At 44.7% G+C, this 22,077-nt stretch overlaps 1 protein-coding gene across 8 annotated transcripts in view; it reads right to left on the bottom strand.

Annotated features, from left to right (window-relative positions):
• The window catches only part of LOC135239196 (3',5'-cyclic-AMP phosphodiesterase 4D-like), a 308,165-nt gene that overhangs the window by 53,043 nt on the left and 233,045 nt on the right, over positions 1-22,077 (bottom strand). The window contains exon 1 of one of the 8 annotated variants that reach the window (XM_064307711.1): positions 5,917-6,101. The exons of 6 other annotated variants lie outside the window; for them this stretch is intronic. In XM_064307711.1, the coding sequence (XP_064163781.1) occupies positions 5,917-6,041 (125 nt within the window). In that variant the 5' untranslated portion in view covers positions 6,042-6,101. Of the gene's footprint in view, positions 1-5,916; positions 6,102-22,077 lie in introns of those variants that run through there. One more of the 8 variants, XM_064307715.1, reaches the window with a different exon arrangement.

The following is a 22,077-nucleotide window of genomic DNA, read 5'->3' as shown; positions in this document are numbered from 1 at the left end:
AGCAGATTATTCTGAAATTCAATCAACAGATATAAAATGTGTGTAATATTCTGTGGGTATTGCTCAATGAAACTGAACTGACCGAATCGAAGCAGAACCGACCACAACCCTGGCGGAAATCGTTCTGCAAAGAACACAATCTGGTGTGATTACGAGGGGGCATCATGTGAGCGAGGAGCACTGAGAACTCAGCGAGGGGGATGAGAGGAGGTCTAACTCCAAGCCCCCCAACCCGACCCCTAACTGCAACTCTAACCCAGCTCTAATCCCCCAACCCTACCACTAACCCAGCCCTAAACCCCCCAACCCGACCCCTAACTGCAACTCTAACCCAGCTCTAATCCCCCAACCCTACCACTAACCCAGCCCTAAACCCCCCAACCCGACCCCTAACCTAACCCTAACCCAGCCCTAAACCCCCCAACCCTACCACTAACCCAGCCCTAAACCCCCCAACCGACCCCTAACCTAACCCAGCTCCTACAAACCCCCAACCCTACCACTAACCCAGCCCTAAACCCCCCAACCCTACCACTAACCCAGCCCTAAACCCCCCAACCCGACCCCTAACCTAACCCTAACCAAGCCCTAAACCCCACAACCCTACCACTAACCGTAACTCTAACGCAGCTCTAAACCCAGGGCCGGCCCTGTTATGAAATGTTCTGTTGCCGTTCCATTTTCAATTTAGTTCCGCAATAGGGGATGAATAACGTAATTACGAGAATAAAGTTATTTACCTCAGATAAACATTGGATCGTGTGGCCCCCCCTCGTGGTCGTGTGCCCCCCCCGCCCCCCCAGCGGTTGTGGCCCTAAACAACCGCATAGAGCATTTATGCCACAGGCCGGCCCTGCCTAACCCTAACCCAGCCCTAAGCCCCCCCGAACTCTAACCCCAACACTAACCCCTGGATGTTATTCTGCCTGTGAGGATGGCCTGAGTCTCCAGGATTTCCCTTCACCAGCTAATACAGAAAGTTCTGACACTGCAAACACTGCAGTAAACCGCTTACGCTTCTCCCAGCTGACCAATCAGATTACACCTGACATTTCAGGGGATTCTGTTTCTCTCTCCCTCTCTCTCTCTTCCTCTCTCCCTCTGTCTCTCTCTTCTTCTTTATCTCTCCCTCTTCTTGTCCCTTTCTCTCCCTCCCTCTGTCCCATTTTCTCTCTTTCCCTCTCACTCACACTCTCTCTCAAATACACACGCATGCTTGTACTGTATGCAGCACACATACACATGCACACACACACACACGCACATGCACATACTCACAAACACACACACATATACACACACACACACACACACACTCTGCTCACAGCTGTACGCCTGGCTCATGACTCATTACCTGCTGGTGTTCTTCCCAGACCTAATGACCTGTCAGAATTGCTCACCTGTGTATAAGATGGGTTATGGCATTTAAGTTTTTAACCTTTAAAACTATTTTTCAGACCAAAACAAATTCACCTCTATAATGACTTCATATTCCCATAAACAGCTAATAGCTCAATAGTTATGCTACAATACTAGTGATTTTAATACATTCAACTCAACAAGAGCTGGTATATATCCAGGAGGGACAGATATTAACAAATAAATAATGTGATTGGTGTTTTTGATACAGTTCTAATATGCCATGTAAGCTGTCTTAAACAAAAATGATAGACAGATTGTAAAACTTGTTTTTATTTTTGTTCAGAAAAGCCTAATATTATTTATCTTTAATTGAGATCTCGGCAGAAAAGATGAGAATGAGAGCAAATGTTGTGTCTCAAGAAGGCTTCGTTCCTGAAGTCTTTATGGTTTCTGAGTCCAGATATAAGCACATTAGGGAGAATATGCTTAACCTGTCAGATCAACACACACCACACAACAAGTGCCACATTCCGCCCAGGGGAACACCAACCTTCACCCTAGAGTATACCATGCTTCACCCTGGGGTACACCAAACATGCTCCACCCTAAGATACACCACACCCCACCCTGGGGTACACCACACACGCTCAACCCTGGGGTACATCACCACATCTCACAGCCACTGTCCCAGCACGCTTAGCCTGGCCACAGGACAAAGCGCCTAGTTAACTGTATACAGGAACACAGGAGAATTTAGCAGAATTGCAAAACTGCCGGCAAGAAATTATGGCAAGTTACATTCAAGGTATTTGGGTTTACAGAGAAAATGGCAGCGTTTAATACTAAAACAGAGAATATGCCTGTGTTTAATTATAGCACAGAGAATATGCCTGTGTTTAATTATAGCACAGAGAATATGGCTGTGTTTAATAATAGCACGGAGAATATGGCTGTGTTTAATGATAGCACAGAGAATATGGCTATGTTTAATAATAACACAGAGAATATGGCTGTGTTTAATAATAGCACAGAGAATATGGCTATGTTTAATGATAGCACAGAGAATATGGCTGTGTTTAATGATAGCACGGAGAATATGGCTGTGCTTAATTATAGCACAGAGAATATGGCTGTGTTTAATAATAGCACAGAGAATATGGCTATGTTTAATGATAGCACAGAGAATATGGCTGTGTTTAACATTAGCAGCGGGTTCAATTTTAACAGAATGTATCTGTCTGAAGACCAGAAGATATGCTCTGATTGAAATAAACTGGAGACCAAAAGTAATACATTTTTAAAAATTCAATTACATGCACTTCCTATGTTTGTGTATTAATAATGCAGATGATCAAATATCACATAGGTCACAGCACTTTAAAGCGAAGACATAACATAAAGGTGATTACTATTTTTTAGTGATTAGTACTTCAGTACCAAAAAATGGGGAGTCAGATCCAAAAATTTTGTTAACTGAAAAATAAACCTGCATTTTTAGCGATTGTGAATTGATGAATGATCTTGTGTCAAATGATGCAAAAACCAGAGTAACCATGGAAAAAGGGGTGGCGGGAATCCACCATTTTTTCAATCCAAGAGGCTGGACTGGGTTCAGCCAAGATATGTTAATGGGCTAATGAGCGAATGAGACACATTCAGCATTCGTTTTTACATATCTAAACGAGGTAAGAGAAAGGCACACAGACACACACAATCTGAGCCTCATATAAATGATTTGCATAGCCTACCAGTAATAGCCATTGGCATGAAAACAAAATGGTACATGACCTTTACCTCCACGTAGCTCCATGACATTAATGCTGAATTTCAATATTGCTTCATGAACTGTACTTACCTGAAAAAAAAAGAAAAAGAAAAAGGAGGTTAGTACAGATTCAACAAGTAGGAGACTTCTGTAATCCACATTTTTTTGCATTTATAGGTTTTCTTTAAATACTGATTTTTAAAAATACTGGTTTAATAAATTGTCAAACCAAGATATTACATATTTGGTTACCTGTATGAATTCATACAGATGAATATCAGTTTTATTTCATATATTATTTTTATGCATAGAACATTTTTTGCCGTAACACACTTTATACACGTACACACACACACAAGCGTCATATGCATGCACACACAGGCTCGCGCTCCGAATGGACATCTCGTTTCCCAGCCTCACATACCCTGTTAGCGCTTAATATAATTACTCGTGAGCAGTGGGGGGAACGCGAAACAGAAAGCCTTCAAATGAAAACCCAAATGTCATCGCTGCACTATACACAATTAGAGCGCATCATCCTGTGCAATTTACCGTGAAACCACTGCCCTTCGCGTTTAGCCAAATACCACGCAGAAAGGATATACTATTAAGCTCAGTCCACTTGGTCACAAAATCAGTTTCCCTGTCATAACGCAAATGGATTGCTTATTACATTTCATGGAAGCAGGTCTGCTGATAAATAAGCCAGGTTTGAAAGCCTTATTAATGACAGAGCTATCAGCTCTCCAGCTGCTAATCTCCACAGCCTCTTCCCGCTCCGGCTCGCGCACCGGTTACTGTGTACGCTGCACTTACCGCTCGCGCCGGAGCCTGCCTACGCCACTGTCGTATCAATGGCTCGCGCAGAGCAAACAGCGTCGGCGTTAACCCTGTTGCTCTACGTTTGAATGGACGCCGTCTTTGAATACGGAGGTTGGAATAACCACGAGAGTCCGTATGCACTCGGAATAGACCTGCGACTCGGTTTCTAACATTTAAAAAATAAACCAGGAATATTCTAATGTCGCTATTGAAAAACTGTATTGGTTGGCAACGAGGGTTTGCGATTGCTTAGCAAATAGCAAATAATGCCTTTTCTAAAACACGGTCTTAACAGAAATCACAGTGGAGCAACCACGTTCTATGGCTGTGCAAAAAAATAAATTTTTTTAACTACCTACAGCCATTTACTGATAGGGTTAACCAGCCAGCACGGACATACACACTGTAACCTGTATCCTCCCAAGACCCGTCAATTCATTTTTACCCCCTATAGGGGACATTAGTTTATTTTTATTGAATGTCCCTTTTAGTGTAGGGATATTCAATAAAAATGAACTAGATATGATCTTTTGGAACATATTTTCACAGCAAAAGGTTTTTGTCATTCAAAACACTTGTATTATGTCAAAAAGATTTTAAATAGTCTACTGAACACATTTTCAGATAAAAGTATACCTAATGTCACCGTATGACAATTTATAAGAAGTTACAAAATATTAATTAAAAATTGAAATAAAGTGCTTCAGCATGGAATTCATTTTAGTTTTCTGGAAAATTACAATCTGGAAAAAGCTCTGAAAATGGATTCATATTTCATGTGTTAACCACTACCATCAGCACAATGGTTTGAGGTTATTTCACAGTTGTTTCTTGAACTGTGTAATTCACTCGATAAAGTTTCAGACAACTAGAAATAAGATTATACGCACATGCATCCTACTATGTTACAATTTATTATTTTCCAACTGGCTAGCATGTACTATTGTACTACTGACAAAGAAATAATATAGCACAGCATTACTAATTTTTTTACTATAAGACGTATTTTAATTAAAGAATGTTTCAAGTACTAGAGAAGAAAAAAATTTCAACATCATGCCTTCATCAATGACAAAAAAAAAATGTTGAAATGTGCAATTGCCAAAGAGATAATTATTATCATATTTTTCTATCAAATGTGATATTTGGAATGGTGAATCGGAGCCAGGAGTTTGCGAAGCTGCATCGGACACTCTGGAACACAAGCACACATAACCCAGCGCCCCCCTGAACACAAGCACACATAGACCACCAGCCTGCGTTGGACCCCCCCTGAACACAAGCACACATAACCCAGCGACCCCCCTGAACACAAGCACACATAACCCAGAGACCCCCCTGAACACAAGCACACATAACCCAGCGACCCCCCTGAACACAAGCACACATAACCAGACCCTGCAGCCTACGGACCCCCCTGAACACAAGCACACATAACCCAAGCCCCCCTGAACACAAGCACACATAACCCAGCGCCCCCCTGAACACAAGCACACATAACCCAGCGACCGCCCTGAACACAAGCACACATAACCCAGAGACCCCCCTGAACACAAGCACACATAACCCAGAGACCCCCCTGAACACAAGCACACATAACCCAGCGACCGCCCTGAACACAAGCACACATAACCCAGAGACCCCCCTGAACACAAGCACACATAACCCAGAGACCCCCTGAACACAAGCACACATAACCCAGCTACCCCCCTGAACATAAGCACACATAACCCAGAGACCCCCCTGAACACAAGCACACATAACCCAGAGACCCCCTGAACACAAGCACACATAACCCAGGACCCCCTGAACACAAGCACACATAACCCAGGACCCCCTGAACACAAGCACACTACCAGACCTGAACACAGCAATACCAGCGACCCCCTGAACACAAAATAACCCAGCAGCCTGCGTCGGACCCCGCTTAACACAAGCACACATAACCCAGCAGCAGCGGACGTTACCATCGGCGCCTGGTCTTGATGTCGATGGGCTTGTTGGTGGCGAACGGCGAGCCGTTGCTGTAGGAGCAGCGGTGCCTGGAGCCCTTCTCCAGGGAGAGCAGCTCGCTGCTGGCCGGCAGGCTCATCTCTTCAGCCGCACGCGCACCGGGGAAGCGCCCTAACGCAGTGCGCCCTCCACCCCGCGTCCACACCCAATATGTACCTCCATGCGTCAAAGAGGGGGGGGCGGGGGGAGCGCGTGTGTAAGAAGGGGTGGGGGTTGGGGGTTCTCGAAAAAAGCGTGGCTCCCGGTGACACTAACGGTAGGAAAGGTGACACCCCTGCGTCTCATGCATGGAGAGCAGAGGGATCGGATCCACGTGCCTCCCCCCCCTCCGTTCCTGTTCCCGTTCCCGCTCCCGTCTCTTGGGCCGGCGTGCGACTGAGGGTGGACGTTTCCGAAGCAGGGGAACCTCCTGCCTTTTTGGGTCTGGCCGTTGCTCCCGACGCCCTAGCGCGAGTTGACAGAGCGCTCCGTGACACAAAGGAGACGAGGCGGGTCTGTCGAGCCCTGCGCCTCGCACAGATGATTTAATAACTCTGCCCCGCTCGCCTTATCAGAGCCGTTTAGCCAGCGCTCAGCACATCCGCAAAGGCTGCAGCTTCTTCTCCCACTCAAACCAAACAGGAAACACGCTGCCCAAGCTCCCACTCACCAGCACTTCTTCAGTACAGTGAGAATGACTGCCTGAAGTAAATCAGAAAAAAAAAAAACGACGAAGCCAAATCGAGAAACGCACTTCATGCACTGTGCTCTTCAGAGATAGCGTGATGGCTGGGTTCTGGAGGGCATAGATCAGGGGTGTCCAATCTTACCCGAAAAAGACTGGCGTGGGTAAAGGTTTATGTTTTAGCCCAGCGCTACGACACTTGATTCAACAAATCAACCAATCATGGTCTTCAATCCAGACCTTGATAAGTAGAGTCAGGTGTCTTAGTGTAAGGCTAAAACAAAAACCTGCACCAACACTGGCCCTTTTTGGATACGACTGAACGCCCCTGGCGTAGGTGCAGTCCCACTGTAGGTCTGATCCGAATACGGACCACACTAGTGCCGACTGTGGCCAGGGCCCCACAGGACAAGGCAAAACTGGCTCCAGCGTTGCCCTGGGGTGGGAGGGTCTCAGTCATCTAGAGTGACATCATCATTATCAGGCACCAGTGACCCCTGCTGGTCAGTGGGGCATCTGCAATTCCACCTGTAGAGCTGCACTATGAAGCGTCTTCCTCAGGAACGTGTCTGTGTGAACCTGACTCGTGAACTGCAGTGTGATAAGATGTGGCACTGGCATCACAGGCTTGGGAAGAGAGCACACGCCTGTCTGCGCTACCCTGGATTGACAGTGGAGGTTGATAAAAATGTGATTCACCATTCCAAAATGGAGGACAGTAAGTTGGAAAAAAAAGAATAAAAAGGTCTGAAAAAAGTAAAGGTCACTTCACTGGATAACTTGACTCTCCTGGGAAGGAAATGCAATGGGTGGAAAAAGGTACGATCACAAAAAAAGATCCCACTATTAGCTGTAATATAACTGTCCATTTAATAACTGATTTTCCAAAATCTCCCAGCCAATAAAATACTAGCAATCAGTAGGTCTAGTTCAGTTGTTTCATGAGCAATAGCAGTACAATATTGCTATTGCATAGAAGTATATTTGCTTTATTAAAACAAAAATATTTTGGAGACCACTGTATGAAAGCTTTGATGCAAAAAAGAATTACATTAAATAGCACTTATTGCAGTTAACCCTAACGTCATGGGTGGCTCATCCTGTAAAAAAACACACTGTTCTAGTGCATGGATGGTCCTCACGATCTGGTAGCTGTAAAGGCACTGCTCCAGTACATGGATGGGCCCCATGATCTGGTACCTGTTAAGGCTTTGTTCCAACGTGTGGATAGCCCCCCCCCCCCACTTCCCCCAACCAAGCCCTGCTCTAGCCCTGTGTGGCCTCACCGCATTGGCCCAGGGAAAACCCTGCTCCCAATTCTGCCCTTGCCTAAATTCAACACCCCCGAACACAGGGGCCGAACGCAAGCTGCCTGTGCCGCTGCACACAAATCCCGCTCAGCAGATGTTGAAGATATCGAGAAACGGGCTCTCCCCATGACTATGGAGGACATGACTAAATCATGCAAATTGCATAATTTATGCAAAACAACGCGGAGAGCCGCTGTAAATCCATCTGTCTCAAAAAAAAAGCGGTCTTTTTCCGAAGGCCTTCAGCTTCCTCTGTGTATGTGGACCAGGATGGACCCTTCTCTGGCGTGAAGCAGCTCAAAGCAACCTACAGGTGTGCCCCTACAGGGGCGAGAGTGTACCAGGGCAGGGTTTACACCCCGAAAGCCCATTATCGGGAGATTCTGATACCCAGATGGAGGAGAACAATGATGACCTCATGAGGACATGCATTGGAAAAATTCTGTCTCTTTCTAAAGAGTGACTGCATTCATAAAAGATTCACAATCACTGTTTTTCAGTTTCAGTTATGGTGGCATTGAAATGTTTTTTGCATACTGCGTTCAGCAGTGAAACGGGGTTATGGGCTGATGGCAGCCTTTTATAATAAACTCAGCTGTAAGACCACTAAGCAGTACTTAACTCATGGAAGGAAATTCAATAAATAATATACACCCTACACAGAAACAGGCTGCACTCTAATTTCAGCCCTTTGGGTTAAAAACAGATCTGTGTGCGTCCATAGAATTCAATAACAACATTCAAAAAGATGAGACTAAAAGATTCAAATGATTTTGGCATTTTGTCTTAATTAGTGAGATTACGCTGATAGCAGACTTATACCCAACTGTAAGGTATATGGAAGGGCTCATGGTTTTTTTGGGGGGGGGGGGGGGCAGGGTCCTGCGGGAAGCCCCTCCCTCCTGAGGGTTCTGAGGGCTCCTGTGTGGGCCTCATGCAATGCTAAATGTGACCGAACACTGTGTTACGCTGACCCTCCTCACCCCAGCACGCCTGTATTTTCTGCGTGTCGAGCTGAAGTGCTTCATGTTCTCCCCCGCGCTTTCCTCGTGAATAGTGCAGCGCGCTGCTCTGGACTCCACCGAACGGTCGCTTTCTGTCAGGCTTAATGTTTCATAGGGAAACCAGGCCAGGAGCCATGACACCTTCAGCCAGCCTGCTGTGATGTAAATGAACAGCTTATCTATAGGACAGCGAAGCGCTCAGGGTTATATCAGCGCTAAGAGAACATATTTTAGATATGTCATGTCCCCTACAGGGGACAATATTTCATATATGTCAACAAAAAAAGACATTATCAATGTACAAAAAAGTGGGACGTTAAAAAAATGCCAAGTTACTCACACACACAAGTTATTAATTTAAATTTCAAAATGCAGGCCTGCCACTAAACGTATTGAGGTCCTTTACAGTCGATGACCGAAGAATTCTCACCATAATGAAGACACCATCCCAAACAGCTGCCCAACAGATCAGAAACACTTCAGGAGATGTGGATCTGTCAGTGACTACTGTCCACAGACAACTTCACAAACAGAAATACAGAGGCTACACTGCAACATGCAAATCACTAGATTGCTGCAAAAACAGCATGGCCAGGTTGCAGTTTGCTAATAAGCACCTTAAAGAGCCTGCAGAGTTCTAGAAAAAGGTATTGTGGATAAATGAGATCAAGATTCACTTCCGTCGAGTGACGGCAACAACAAATCATGCACGCCAATGGGAACTGCCCAAGATCCAAACAACCCCCCTCACCAGAGAAACATGGTGATTGGGGGTGTTATGGTTGGCATGTATGGCTGCTGCAGATATCGGCACACCTGTCATTGATGATGTAACTGCTGATAGTAGCGTGCAGGATTAATTCTGATGTGTACAGAAGTATCTTATCTGCTCAAGTTCCACAAAATTCATTGTATCGACTGTAGAGATCTTCCAGGTTTGACCCAGTCTTATAATGGCTTCCTTGACTTTCATAGGCACAACTCTGGTCCTCATGTTGGCAAACACAAATAACAGACTCCAAAGGCATACAAAAGGCTAGATTCAAAACTGGATACTGAAAACTCTCTTATACCTGCACTAATGAAGCAACTGAACACACGTGAGTAATCAGAAACTCCTGTGACACCATTTGTCCCAAACATTATTATGCCCTGAAATGGGGAGACTGTTTATAGAAAGTGCTGTAAATTTTACATTAATAATACCCTTAAATAAAAGCTGAGAATGTGCACTTTAACCACATGTGAATTTGATGTGAGTGTGAGTTTGATTGAAAATCTAAAATTGTGGAGTACAGAGCCACATCAAGATAAATAAATATGTATTTATCTCAAACATTATGACGCTCACTGTATATGAATGAGGCATGAATGCGTAAATGATGTAGTTCACACCCCATTACTACACTACGAACAAATTCGCAAATGAACCAGCGCATCTCTTATCGTCGAAGATTAAACAGCAGCTTTTACAAGCGCGCTCTGCTGTTCTCATGACAACCGGAACAGTTGCTCGCCCTGCGAAATCCGATCTGCGGAGGAGACAGTGACATGATAGGCCCACCCTGCCTGTAGCGCCAGCCAATCGCGAGGCAGCGTGCGTCACGCAGGTTCGCCGGCCTCTGAGTGCACTGGAGGGACCGCGCGTGTCCTTTCGTCAGCTGTGTCGGAAAGCAAACAAGTCCAGATTGTCGTCCTGGCAACAATTCAACGACTCCTGACAGTTTGTTCTTATTGCAAGCCTGGAACTGTGATGCAACCTAAACCCGAAGAGCCGTCGTCTCAGCAAGAAAAGCTCAAAAGGGCACGTTGCAGATAAGATTTGATGACATTGTGCTATTAATTTAAATTTTAACGCCGGGATCAAGAACGCAAAGGTGTCTCAACAAGCATGGTTTGCATAATGACAAGCGCAGCTCTATTGCGTTCACACAGCAGGGATCGGTCTTTCCCTAGCACTGTGCGAATTATTGACACATTCAATTGATCACCATAGTAATGAGCAGAGCGAAGTTTCATTCTGACCTTACCTGAAGCAAAATAATTATTTTGTAAAATATTTTGAAATTAAGTTAATCAAAATGTCCTTATTAGTTTGAAAGAATGACGCTGACGAAGCATGTTTTGTTTAATGCAGTACTTCAGTCTCTCCATTAGAGAGCAGCATACGCTTGCGCAATGGTGCCTGTGCTGTAATGGTACCGTATGAGGGACGAAGAACATCCAGATCATTAGGATCCAAGACATTTTCTGAGGACGACCTAACCTTTTACCTGGTACTGTGACTTTGAAAAATAAGATTTCCCTCAGCATATAAAATTACATTTAGTTTTACATTTAATTATACAAGTACATTTAGTTAAAATTGTCATGGTTTTGGCTTATACCACCATTTATTTTCCTATCTGCGCCTTTTCTTCAGTTATTACGGCCATTGGTTTTTTATGCGCCTTTTCTTCAGTTATTACGGCCATTGAGTTGATTAAATTATACACGTGCAAATTTCTTTTTACAATTTGCACCTGTTGGCGTTCTATTTAAACCCTGAGCAAGCCGATAAGCTTTGCTTCAGTGTCACTTATGTTGCACGAAAGCCGGTATTCTGTCAAGCGAGGTAAAAAGGTAAAAAGGTAAAAAGGTAAAAAGGTAAAAAGGTAAAAAGGTAAAAAGGTAAAAAGGTAAAAAGGTAAAAAGGTAAAAAGGTAAAAAGGTAAAAAGGTAAAAAGGGTGCGATATTGGATTGTGGCTATAAAATTAGCACAACAGTCTTTAGCTTTTTTAGATTGTTGGCAAGAAGTTAGTGCCACAATCTAAGCTCAGTATTCTTTCTTTAGGGTTTTACTTTTTCAGCCTCGGTTCGAGGTCTGTTTTCTTTGAGTTGCCCCGTTTTCTGCTCCGGCAGTTTTGTTTTATTTTCCTACTCCTTAAGCTTTAGTTTTCTTTTTTTTTTACCCAGTACGTGGGTTGTGTAGAGCTTTTCTTTGGGATACTCTCCCTAAGGAGTATTTTCCTTTCCCTTGTCTCTTGAGACTTTGGCTATTTTACCTCTGGTTAATAGCTTAAAGAACCCCCCTGTTCAGTCGCGGTTGGTCTCCCAAAACTCCAACTCCCTCACAAAAATACCCATGCCGTTTACAGTAATTGCAAATAAGAAATTAGAAAGACCAAGATATAGGCTAATCATCTTGCTATAACCTTTTTAAAAAGGACATTTACATAATATTCTGAAATTGCATTTATGTATCTAAACCATACTGAAAAAATGATAAAAGATTGCTACCCAAATGGCTGACTATTTTACCTGCCGTGAACTTGAAGACACCTGAGAGAATCCATAAAACATCATTTAAAGGGGTCTGTTTTGAGATGATGAGAAGCTCCCAAACCCAGCAGCAGAAGTTCTTTTTTTCCCATTTCTTACCATTTCCACTAGAGGGCAGTCTATTCATATTAATCTTGCTGCAAAATTTCTGATTAATGGAGCAATCTACACCTTTTTCCACCTGTAATTCATATCTGGGTTCAACAACTTATATTTACAAGGTCAGCATTTAACAAAAAAATTACTTTCTACTTTTTAAATTGGTACAGGTGCTAATACAGAGGTCAGTGTCATTTTTTGACGAATGGCCAAAATAAATGATGGAGCCAACTTGGAATTCCTAAACCCACAGAGAGGGGAGCTCTCCCCTCTAATCTTCCATCCGAGCAGAAGCACTCGGAGAGGACTTATCTGGAAATCAAACCGCTGCGGTTTAAGAGTGGCTACACCGTAGAAACTCTACAAGACAGAACGCCTCATCCTCAGATCAACAAACTACAATGGCCATGAATACTAAAAGAGGGAGTGGGAAAAAAGAGATTTGGTTTTCTCCCTTTAGTTCAATTGATTAGGGCATGACTGGCAGCACCCGGTACACAGCCACTATTTTACAGCGGGTGGAAGAGTTCTTCTCCTCTCTCCTCTCACACAGGCCCCCCACCCTGCCTCAGCACCACGGTAAAGGACGTCCGTAGGAGCATCCAGATTGGCTCAGGCACAGACTACCTGTACAAAAATTGGCTAGACTACCTGTACAAATAAATCTGTAAAAAAAAACATGACGTGAATATTGTGTGACGGTGAGCAGCTATTGGTGGACCCAATTATAATGGGTTATGTGTTTTCTTATGTGCCAGTGATTACCTGCTGTGGTTCTATCTTGATTCAGTTAAAAAATAAAGGAGGTTTGTAAACAGAGCCTACCCAAGGACTGTAAATGTATGGGAACGGCAGAACAAAACGCAGCCGTGTGCAGACAAGTTACCAGGTACCACCAGCGAATATCTATTTCAGCCCCACACACACACACACACACACACAGCAATCACAGGGCCCTCACAGCATTGTTACACACTCTATTGATTACATTTATTTAATCTGCCCAAAGTGGCTTTGGGCGGGCGCTCCCCGGGGCACCAGCTTGTGCGGGCGGCGCTCCATTTGCCTCGGTCACCGGCGCGGCGCAAGGCCACCTGTGCCCCGGCGCGTTGCCAGGGCGACCGCATTCTCTCGGCCGGCTCCCCCTCCGAGCCTCACCCTGGCCGCGGGTAATGGAAAGCCGGCGGGTTTTTCCACGGCGGCTGGCGGAACAACCGAAAGTCGCTCGGCCGTAGAGAGCCGGCTTCTATTAATGCCTCCCGCGCCGGGGGGGGGTCACATCACATCGCCTGTCAGATGTACGTCAGCTACAGTAGAATGCATGTCGTCATAGTTAATAGTTCGTAGTTGTTTACGTATTGTGCATTACCTCAGGACAGGGTTAATAAAACAAGGGGTTACCCAGGGGTTACCAATTAGCAGAATAAGAGATTGATTTCCATCTCCCACAACGGTAATTAGAGTCTTGCTCATTCACAGATCAATTGGTTAATAAGTTTATTGGCAATTGCACAACTGACAGAAGTTGAACGTGTAGTTTTGTGTTTTGTCAAAGTGTAAATGTCATTGAAGTCTAAACAGTTAATTTTAATTCCCTCTAGCAAAGATGTGACACTGAAACAGGCCTTTAACTCTTTAAATGAGCTGCTGAAACAGGCCTTTATTTTAACTCTTTGGAACAGAAGAACCCCTATAAAACTACATACAGTAAAGTACACCTCTCTATTGCTCTACAGAACTATGAGAGACCCCCATAAAACTACAATAAATTATACCTCTATTCCACAACACAACTGTGAAAAATCCCTCCATAAAACTACAGTAAAGTACACCCCTCTATTCGTCTATCCAACTGTGAGGGGTCTGTCTCTCCCCACCCTGTGTGCCCGGTTCTCTCGGGCGTGACGTCTTGTCTGTACTCTCCACTTATCAGTTATCAAGAGGGAATTCAGCACTGCAATAAGCCTGATGTTGATTGATTGACATTTCAGGCTATATTCGCATTAGCAATGACATACCGGCAACAAAGTTTAGGTAAGAAATAACAAGGCTGAGAACTTACGTAGCAATTTACACAGTTACATTACACTCGGATCGGTTAACATCATTAACAGTGATTAAGGGACACCAATGACGATCCAGAAAATACATAACATTAGGAGATTTAATATCATCTTAAGCTGGGACTTTTGCCATTTATTGAGTTTCACTTTGAACATTTGATTGAGCAAGTAACATCAATTGTTAGTAAAGTAACAATCTATTTTTAAGGGTTAGTGCTACTGGCTTGTGCTAGCCACACCATATGGCCTCACAGGATTGCGGTCAATGAAGGCTGCCGACGCACTAGCGCTTATTTACTGTAAGTGTGATAACCACTGCAGTGAAGTAAGAAACAGCCAACAAACCACGGGTACTGTGAGAAATTCATAGTCCAGCTCACGTGCACACACTGCTGTCTATGTTCTAAAGCCCCATTTTGGCCCTTCCAGCCTCTGTATGCCCTCATGTGATGCAGGAAATGTCACAAAATGTCAGTCCATGCAACATAAGTTTTTTTTTTTTTTTTTTTTTTCAATAAATGGGGAGCAAATGTATTCAGCACCCATGCTAGCTAGGGTGGCATTGTATACAGATAATGCCTTTTATACCAAGGTATTCTTTTTTTTTTCCTAGTTAGCATCCCCACATGGGTGCTAGAACATAAGTCACACAAACAAATACAAGACCAGCAGTAATCAACTACAAGCCCTGCACTAAACAATACAAGCCCATTACTAAACAAATACAAGCCCAGTACTAATCAACGATAAGCCCAGCACGATCAACTACAAGCCCAGCACTAAACAAATACAAGCCCAGCACTAAACGAATATGGGCCCAGTACTAATCAACTACAAACCCATCACTAATCCACTACAAGCCCAGCACTAAACAAATACGAGCCCCACACTAAACAAATGCAAGCCCATTACTAAACAAATACAAGCCCCACACTAAACAAGTACAAGCCTGGCACTAAACAACTACAAGCCCCACACTAAACAAATACAAGCCCATTACTAAACAAATACAAGCCCCACACTAAACAAATACAAGCCCAGCAGTAATCAACTACAAGCCCCGCACTAAACAAATACAAGCCCATCGCTAAGGAAATAAATCCAAGGAAGCAACCAGCCTGTCGGCTAGATGGGGGGGGGGGGGGGGTGGGGGGTAGGTGAGGTCGGTCACGTTCCCCCTGCTACTCCCCACCCCCCCACCGCCTGCGTGGGCTGGCACTGGTGGAAATCCTCTTTCCGAGACCAAAGGCCTTCGCCCGCGTCACTCAGAGATGTTTTGCGCGTCACTCTCGTAAACAATAACTAACCAGAGACCGCTGACGTGCAAGCAAATCCTCTTGACCGCATTTCCCCCCTCCTGTAATTTGGCGGATGATCCTCTGAGACGGGCTGGTTATACAGCCTGAGGAGCTGCGGCCCCAGCCTGTGCCATTCCCCGTGTAAAAAGAGACGCGCATTTTGTGCCTCACAGGTACCGTTAGGGGGCTATACCCAGGTGAAACAGGGATACCCAAACTGAGGGGGGGGGGGGGTGTAATTATTAATACAGCTGGATAATGACCCTGAGGAAACGGGCAGATCGCCTTTTCTGAAAGTGACAGGGCCTGCTGTCCCAGGCCTGTCTGCCGGCTGGCTGTATTCATCCTCGTACTGAGCGCAGACCAGACATTTTAAACAAGGATGACAAATTGGTGAATAAATAAAAAATAAAAAAAATAAAAAAATCATGTTTCTTTTAGTTTAACTGTTGCGTTAAATATTACCTTGGTGTTAAACAATGATTCATTTTCACTAACTGTTGCATTATACATTACTTCAGTGTTAAAGCAATGTGTCATTATGTTAGTGTTCGAGCTGCTATATTCACCTGCCTATGAGATTCTATATTCACTGGCCTATGGGATTCTATATTCACTGGCCTATGGGATTCTATATTCACCGGCCTATGAGATTCTATATTCACTGGCCTATGGGATTCTATATTCACCGGCCTATGAGATTCTATATTTACCTGCTTATGGGATTTCTATTCATGGTAAGAGAAAATGAAAATCGCTTGTAAAATATGCTCTCTGACCCCATGATTTTGGCTGTGAGTACAATCTATCATTATTCTCTAAGTCCCTGCGACAATGACATGTACCACTGAGACACTATGGGACGATGATACAACAATACATTTATACAGCAATGCAGGTCAAGTACGCTGCTCAAGAGTACAATGACAGTGTCCTACCCGGGAATCGAACCTGTGCCCTTTAGGAAACAAGACCAACTCCTTATCCATTATAAGGAGGGCTGAGGGGATAAGTTTGTGAATCTGCAGAAACAGTGCAGACATATTTCATTACATACATGGACTGTTTATTGGTTATACACCACATCTGAAAACATTTACAATTCAAAATGCTACTTGGCTGGACTCAAACTCATTTTTAATGTTTTTTTAGACTTTGGGATTGCCTGGAGAGTGTCTTTCCCACTGTCTCATAGGCATCTTTGAGCCAATGAGCGTGGAGGAGTTCATGTAGTACTATGGGCATTTCAGTTTTTTTTATGTAACATTGGCAAAACAGCTCTAATTCGCATTAATATTTAAAGAGGAAAGTTCATAAAATTTGAAAAGTCTTGCCTTGAAAAATGGCATAAATATAATCTTAAGTGTCAACATATACAGTATAAGCCTAATGATTATTTCTCCTTTTCAATTTCGTATTAAATAATTTTTTCATTTTTGTCTTTAAGCACATTCTCTTGGAAGCATTTTCTAGCCAAGTAGGGGAATAGTCTAACAAGTGTATTGTTACTTATCTTATACAATACATTTGTGAGACCACACTTGGAGTATTGTGTAAAGTTCTGTGGACCGTACTACAAGAGAGATATAAAGGCTCGGAAAAGGTTCAAAGAAGGGTAACCAAACTGATTCCTGGTATGAAAGATAAAAGCTATGAGGAAAGACATGATGCTTAATCTCTTCAAGCTTAGTAAAAATAGGGTTAGGGGTGATTTGCTTGAAGCTTTTATAACTACAAGAGATTCTTCGGGTTGAGTTCTGTTAGTAGAACTAGGGGAAATAAACGTAAAATAGCAAACGGTAAATTCCGGACAGACATTAGGAAAAAAAATCTTTCATGCAGAGAGAAGTCTATAGCATGCCAGGTCACATAGTAGAGGCAGAAAATCTGGGGATTTTCAGGCTCTATACAGTGGTAGATACTACCTAGTCTGTAGGTAACCAGGGCTAAACTTACTCATGGCAAACACCGTTCACAACAAATGATAGCTGCATATAACACAGGCATTAAGCAGATGCTTAATGATCAGATGCTCCAGAGGGACACAGTTTGCATTCTTTTACATGCAGTCCATTTATAAATCTGGGCGTTTACTGAAGTAATGCAGGTTAAGTACCCCAGCATTCGCCCAAACCTACATGCCTGAAGCTGAAAGGCCAAACCTCCCAAAGCATTTTATTGCACTGATGACGGCCAAAAAAACAATCAATATCGAGCTACACAAATTTGATTTTGATTAGTTGTCCAGACGCAGAACAGGTTTCTAAGGTACCTTCAGCGTTTGGTCCACAAACAATAACTGTCCTGTAAAATCAAACGGTACAATGTTTTTTTAAAGAAGGGGGGCAAGTAAAGTGCTCCAGCTGCTGCGTGACATCTGGCATAGTGCCCAGGAGAGGCTCAACCGCGATCGGACGGCCAGGGTGACACCCGCCTCTGGCACCGCCATGTCCGCTCCCCCCCGCCCCCCCCCCCCCCCCCCCACATATCTGGGAATGCATTCCTTAAAACAACATTCCCAGATGGAAAATATGACACTTTCCCTCAAGGGGGGTATATGACTGTGCCTCTCTGCTTTGTGAACTCCTGCTCCCCCCCCCCCACCCCCCTTTCTGACGAGATCCTTCATGCTTAAAGAGAAAAGCAAACACAAACCGCCAGGGCCGGTATTTCCAACCCACAAAGTCCCAAATGCGTCACGGCGGTGTCAGGCGACACCGTAACAGCCGCCGGCAATTCGTCAGGCGCGATTTTCACCCACCGGCCCCGGCGATGTGGGCGGAGCCCGCGGTGCAGCGCGGCTCTATGGGCGTCAGCCGCAGCAAGCCGCTGCGAGCAGGTTTTACGGCTCGCTGCGTTTCGCCGTCGTCGCGGCGATAAAAGCAGAACCAGTGAGACCGCAGATGACACTCCCCAAACAACAACAGGCACTCAATATACGGTGTGTGGAATTTTCCACCAGTACAGCTGCATCCACAGAGGACGGATACCAAGCTGGATACAAGGATATCTAACTGTGAAATATCAGCCTCTAAAGAGCATCCTCTGCACAGATATCAATTTTACCCACCTGACACCCCACTATCGATGCACACTATCAAGGTCCGGGTTCACTGAGGTCATTAAAGATCTCATGACACTTTTAGAAAAAGTATGGGTGATAACCTCAGTGCCCTGGACAAATTCCCACTAAAAACTGGCTCTCAGTGTCCGGCCACCTAATTCCAGCCCATATATCAGATTGGCTGCACAATCCTCGCATTCCTGCTCACTTTCCATTCCCCAGGTCATCGCTGCAACAGAGAGCCAAGCTCTCAGCTGACCTACCTGGTTAAATAAAGGTTAAAATGAAATTTTAAAAAAGTCTGCCACCTGTATTCCCTCCCATACATTTTTATGTTATCCAATGCAAGCTCGGGTAGGTCTGGTCAGGGCACGTGTGGTCATGTATGGTCAGGGCAGGTGTGGTTCAGGACAAGTATGGTCAGGGCAGGTGTGGTCAGGGCAGGTGCAGTTGAGGGCGGATATGGTAATGTGTGGTCAGGGCAGGTGCAGTTGAGGGCGGATATGGTCATGTGTGGTCAGGGCAGGTGCAGTTGAGGGCGGATATGGTCATGTGTGGTCAGGGCAGGTGCAGTTGAGGGCGGATATGGTCATGTGTGGTCAGGGCAGGTGCAGTTGAGGGCAGGTGCAGTTCAGGGAAGGCATGGTCAGGGCAGGCTCGGGGCATTGCTGGCTTCACCGTACCAGTTGACGTCACTCACCTCAGCGCACAGAAAATATTATCACACGCATACTGTCTACGCCAGGGAAAATCCCATAATCTCAAAAGCTGAAGGTAAGGCAGAGAACATCCCTGCCTTTATTGGCTGCCCTGTCCGCTGACTCCAAAACAACTGAGTGCATGTAACCGGCCCTTCTTGGAACAAAACACTTACTGTGTGTAACTGGCATTTCTAGGAACAAACACCCACTGCATGTAACTGGCTTTTTTAAGACCAAAACACTCACTGCATGTAACTAGCCTTTATAAGACCAAAACACTCACTGCATGTAAATGCCTTTTATAAGACCAAAACACTCACTGCATGTAAATGGCTTTTATAGGCGCAAAACACTCACTGTGTGTAAGACATTATAACAGCAGCACAGTTTCCCTCCTCTAAGGCTCCCTCCCAGTGATGTCATCGGTCTGGGGAATGGGGGCGGGGTTACAGGTGAGACGGGGTGGGTGGTGGTCATTTGAGATCATGTCCTAAACAGCCAAAGAGGACCCCCCCCCCCAATCCCGACCCTTCCTGATCCCCACTTAATCCACTCCATAAGGGCCTAACGGTGGCCATGTGCACAGTGGCCAGGCCCCTCCCATTTGCTGAGACATTCACACTTCTCCCAGCGCCGTAAATAAACCTGTTACACACGTCGCGCTGTAGGGGGGGGAGTCTCTAAGCTAACACAGCATTACTGTAAGGAAACACAGCAGCTCTCTTCATCTGCTGAGGACTGAGAAGAAGAAAAAAACAAAGGTGTATTCTGCCTGAACTGTGACATAACAGGTGGCCCATTCCGCGCGATATTTGAGGGAGCAGTGCGCTACCGACGCAGCTAATTCACTCATGACTGAATGATCCTTTTCAGCCACGCTTATGGTGCTGGGGAAAAAAAAAAAACCCCTGTGCATTCACACAGCACACTTCAACGTCATAACAATGGAACTCTATTCACGACTGAAGCATCTACTCCACCATCATTAACGGCCGTTAAGAAATGCCCTTTGCGGTCGGTCATACGATACCCCTGCAAAATCACAACAATTCATTTCTATTCGCCGTTCAAATACCCCCTTTGCGGTTGTTAACGGTGCGGAACAGAGGAGCTTTATTTTTGCGACCGAGCCGGCAGGCATGGACAGGGGCTCGATGAGAGGGGGGGGTCACGTTTTCAAAAGCTCGCCAGCTTTCCACTCCCGCTGTGACTGACATCCAAACACACGGAGACCAGTCCCGGGCCCAGAGCTACCCAACACCAGCTCACAACAGCTCGACAGCAAACGGTCCCCAACAAAATGACCGCAGAGAACGTCACTATGATTCTGAAAACAGGATGCAGACTCAAAACAAAATAAAGAGTCATACCGGAAAGCTGAGTAAGGATCACCGCAGTGTACCCGCGCCACAGTGCTACGCATCTCCCCTGCAGAGTGTTAAAACTACTCATATTATTAACTGAAACGCACAATTGCGTGAAAGTAATGGTTTGGTGAACTCAGATGTTTCCTTTTAGATTGACATGTTCTGCAGTCCAAAGGTGTAGTGTAATGGGTAAGGGAACTGGTCTTGTAACCTAAAGGTCACGGGTTCGATTCCCAGGTAGGACTCTACTGTTGTACTCCTGAGCAAGATACTTAACCTGCATTGCTTCAGTATATATCCAGCTGTATAAATGGATACAATATAAATGATATGTAAAAGTTGTGTAAGTCGCTCTGGATAAGAGCGTCTGATAAATGCCTGCAATGTAAATGTAATGTAAAGGGTTAAAGAATTTGAAATCATGATCTCACTCCGGTGCAATGTCCTCTCATAACTGAGAATAAATTGAATCTCTGTTCCTGCTCAGGACTGTATATATAACATGCTTGGCTGTCAGCAGCTGTCACTCAATTCAATTTGTTCACAGGTAGCACAGTGGTTAGGGAACTGGGCTTGCAGGTACAAACTGGCAGGTTCAAGTCCCAGCGGGACACGGCTGGGCTTGTGGTACCCTTGAGCAAGGTACATCCAGGAAGCCCTTTGAAATGAAATTCATTTTGGAGCGAGACACAGCCCAGGAGAGCAGCCACCATAAGATAAGTAAAACACAATACATAGTAACTCACACAATTCAGAGTGACTTAGTTTAAACAATTGCAGAAAAAGCACACAAGGTTAATAAATTCATTCAATGGAATACAAATGTCTACTGTAAAGGACTTTTGTAGACACAAGATACCTTTATAACTATATAACCAATATCTTACATAACCCATACCTTATGGACTATGCACCAGGCTCAGTGGAATAGTGCGAATGTGAATGCTAATAATGACACAGCAACTGCGCAGATCACAGAAATGCACTGTGCAGACAATACAGATCAGCTGCTTCCATCCTTCAGACAGGAGCTGGGAAACTTGAGGCCATCAGCAGTTAATGAGCCTCCCGGCTTTGCGTGCGTCAATAAAGAGCAACCGGTTCATTTCATTAGTCAGTCGCCGTTTCCTAGGGGAATTTTCAAGGTAAAATCCTGCCTTTTCAACCGGAACAAAAACGTCATTTCTCCCTGGGCTGAGCCTCATGGGAGAGGCCATCACTCA

This window comes from Anguilla rostrata, chromosome 14 (genome assembly GCF_018555375.3).
Source record: "Anguilla rostrata isolate EN2019 chromosome 14, ASM1855537v3, whole genome shotgun sequence".
NCBI lineage: Eukaryota > Metazoa > Chordata > Actinopteri > Anguilliformes > Anguillidae > Anguilla > Anguilla rostrata.
This window is presented reverse-complemented; position numbering and strand designations above follow the sequence as displayed.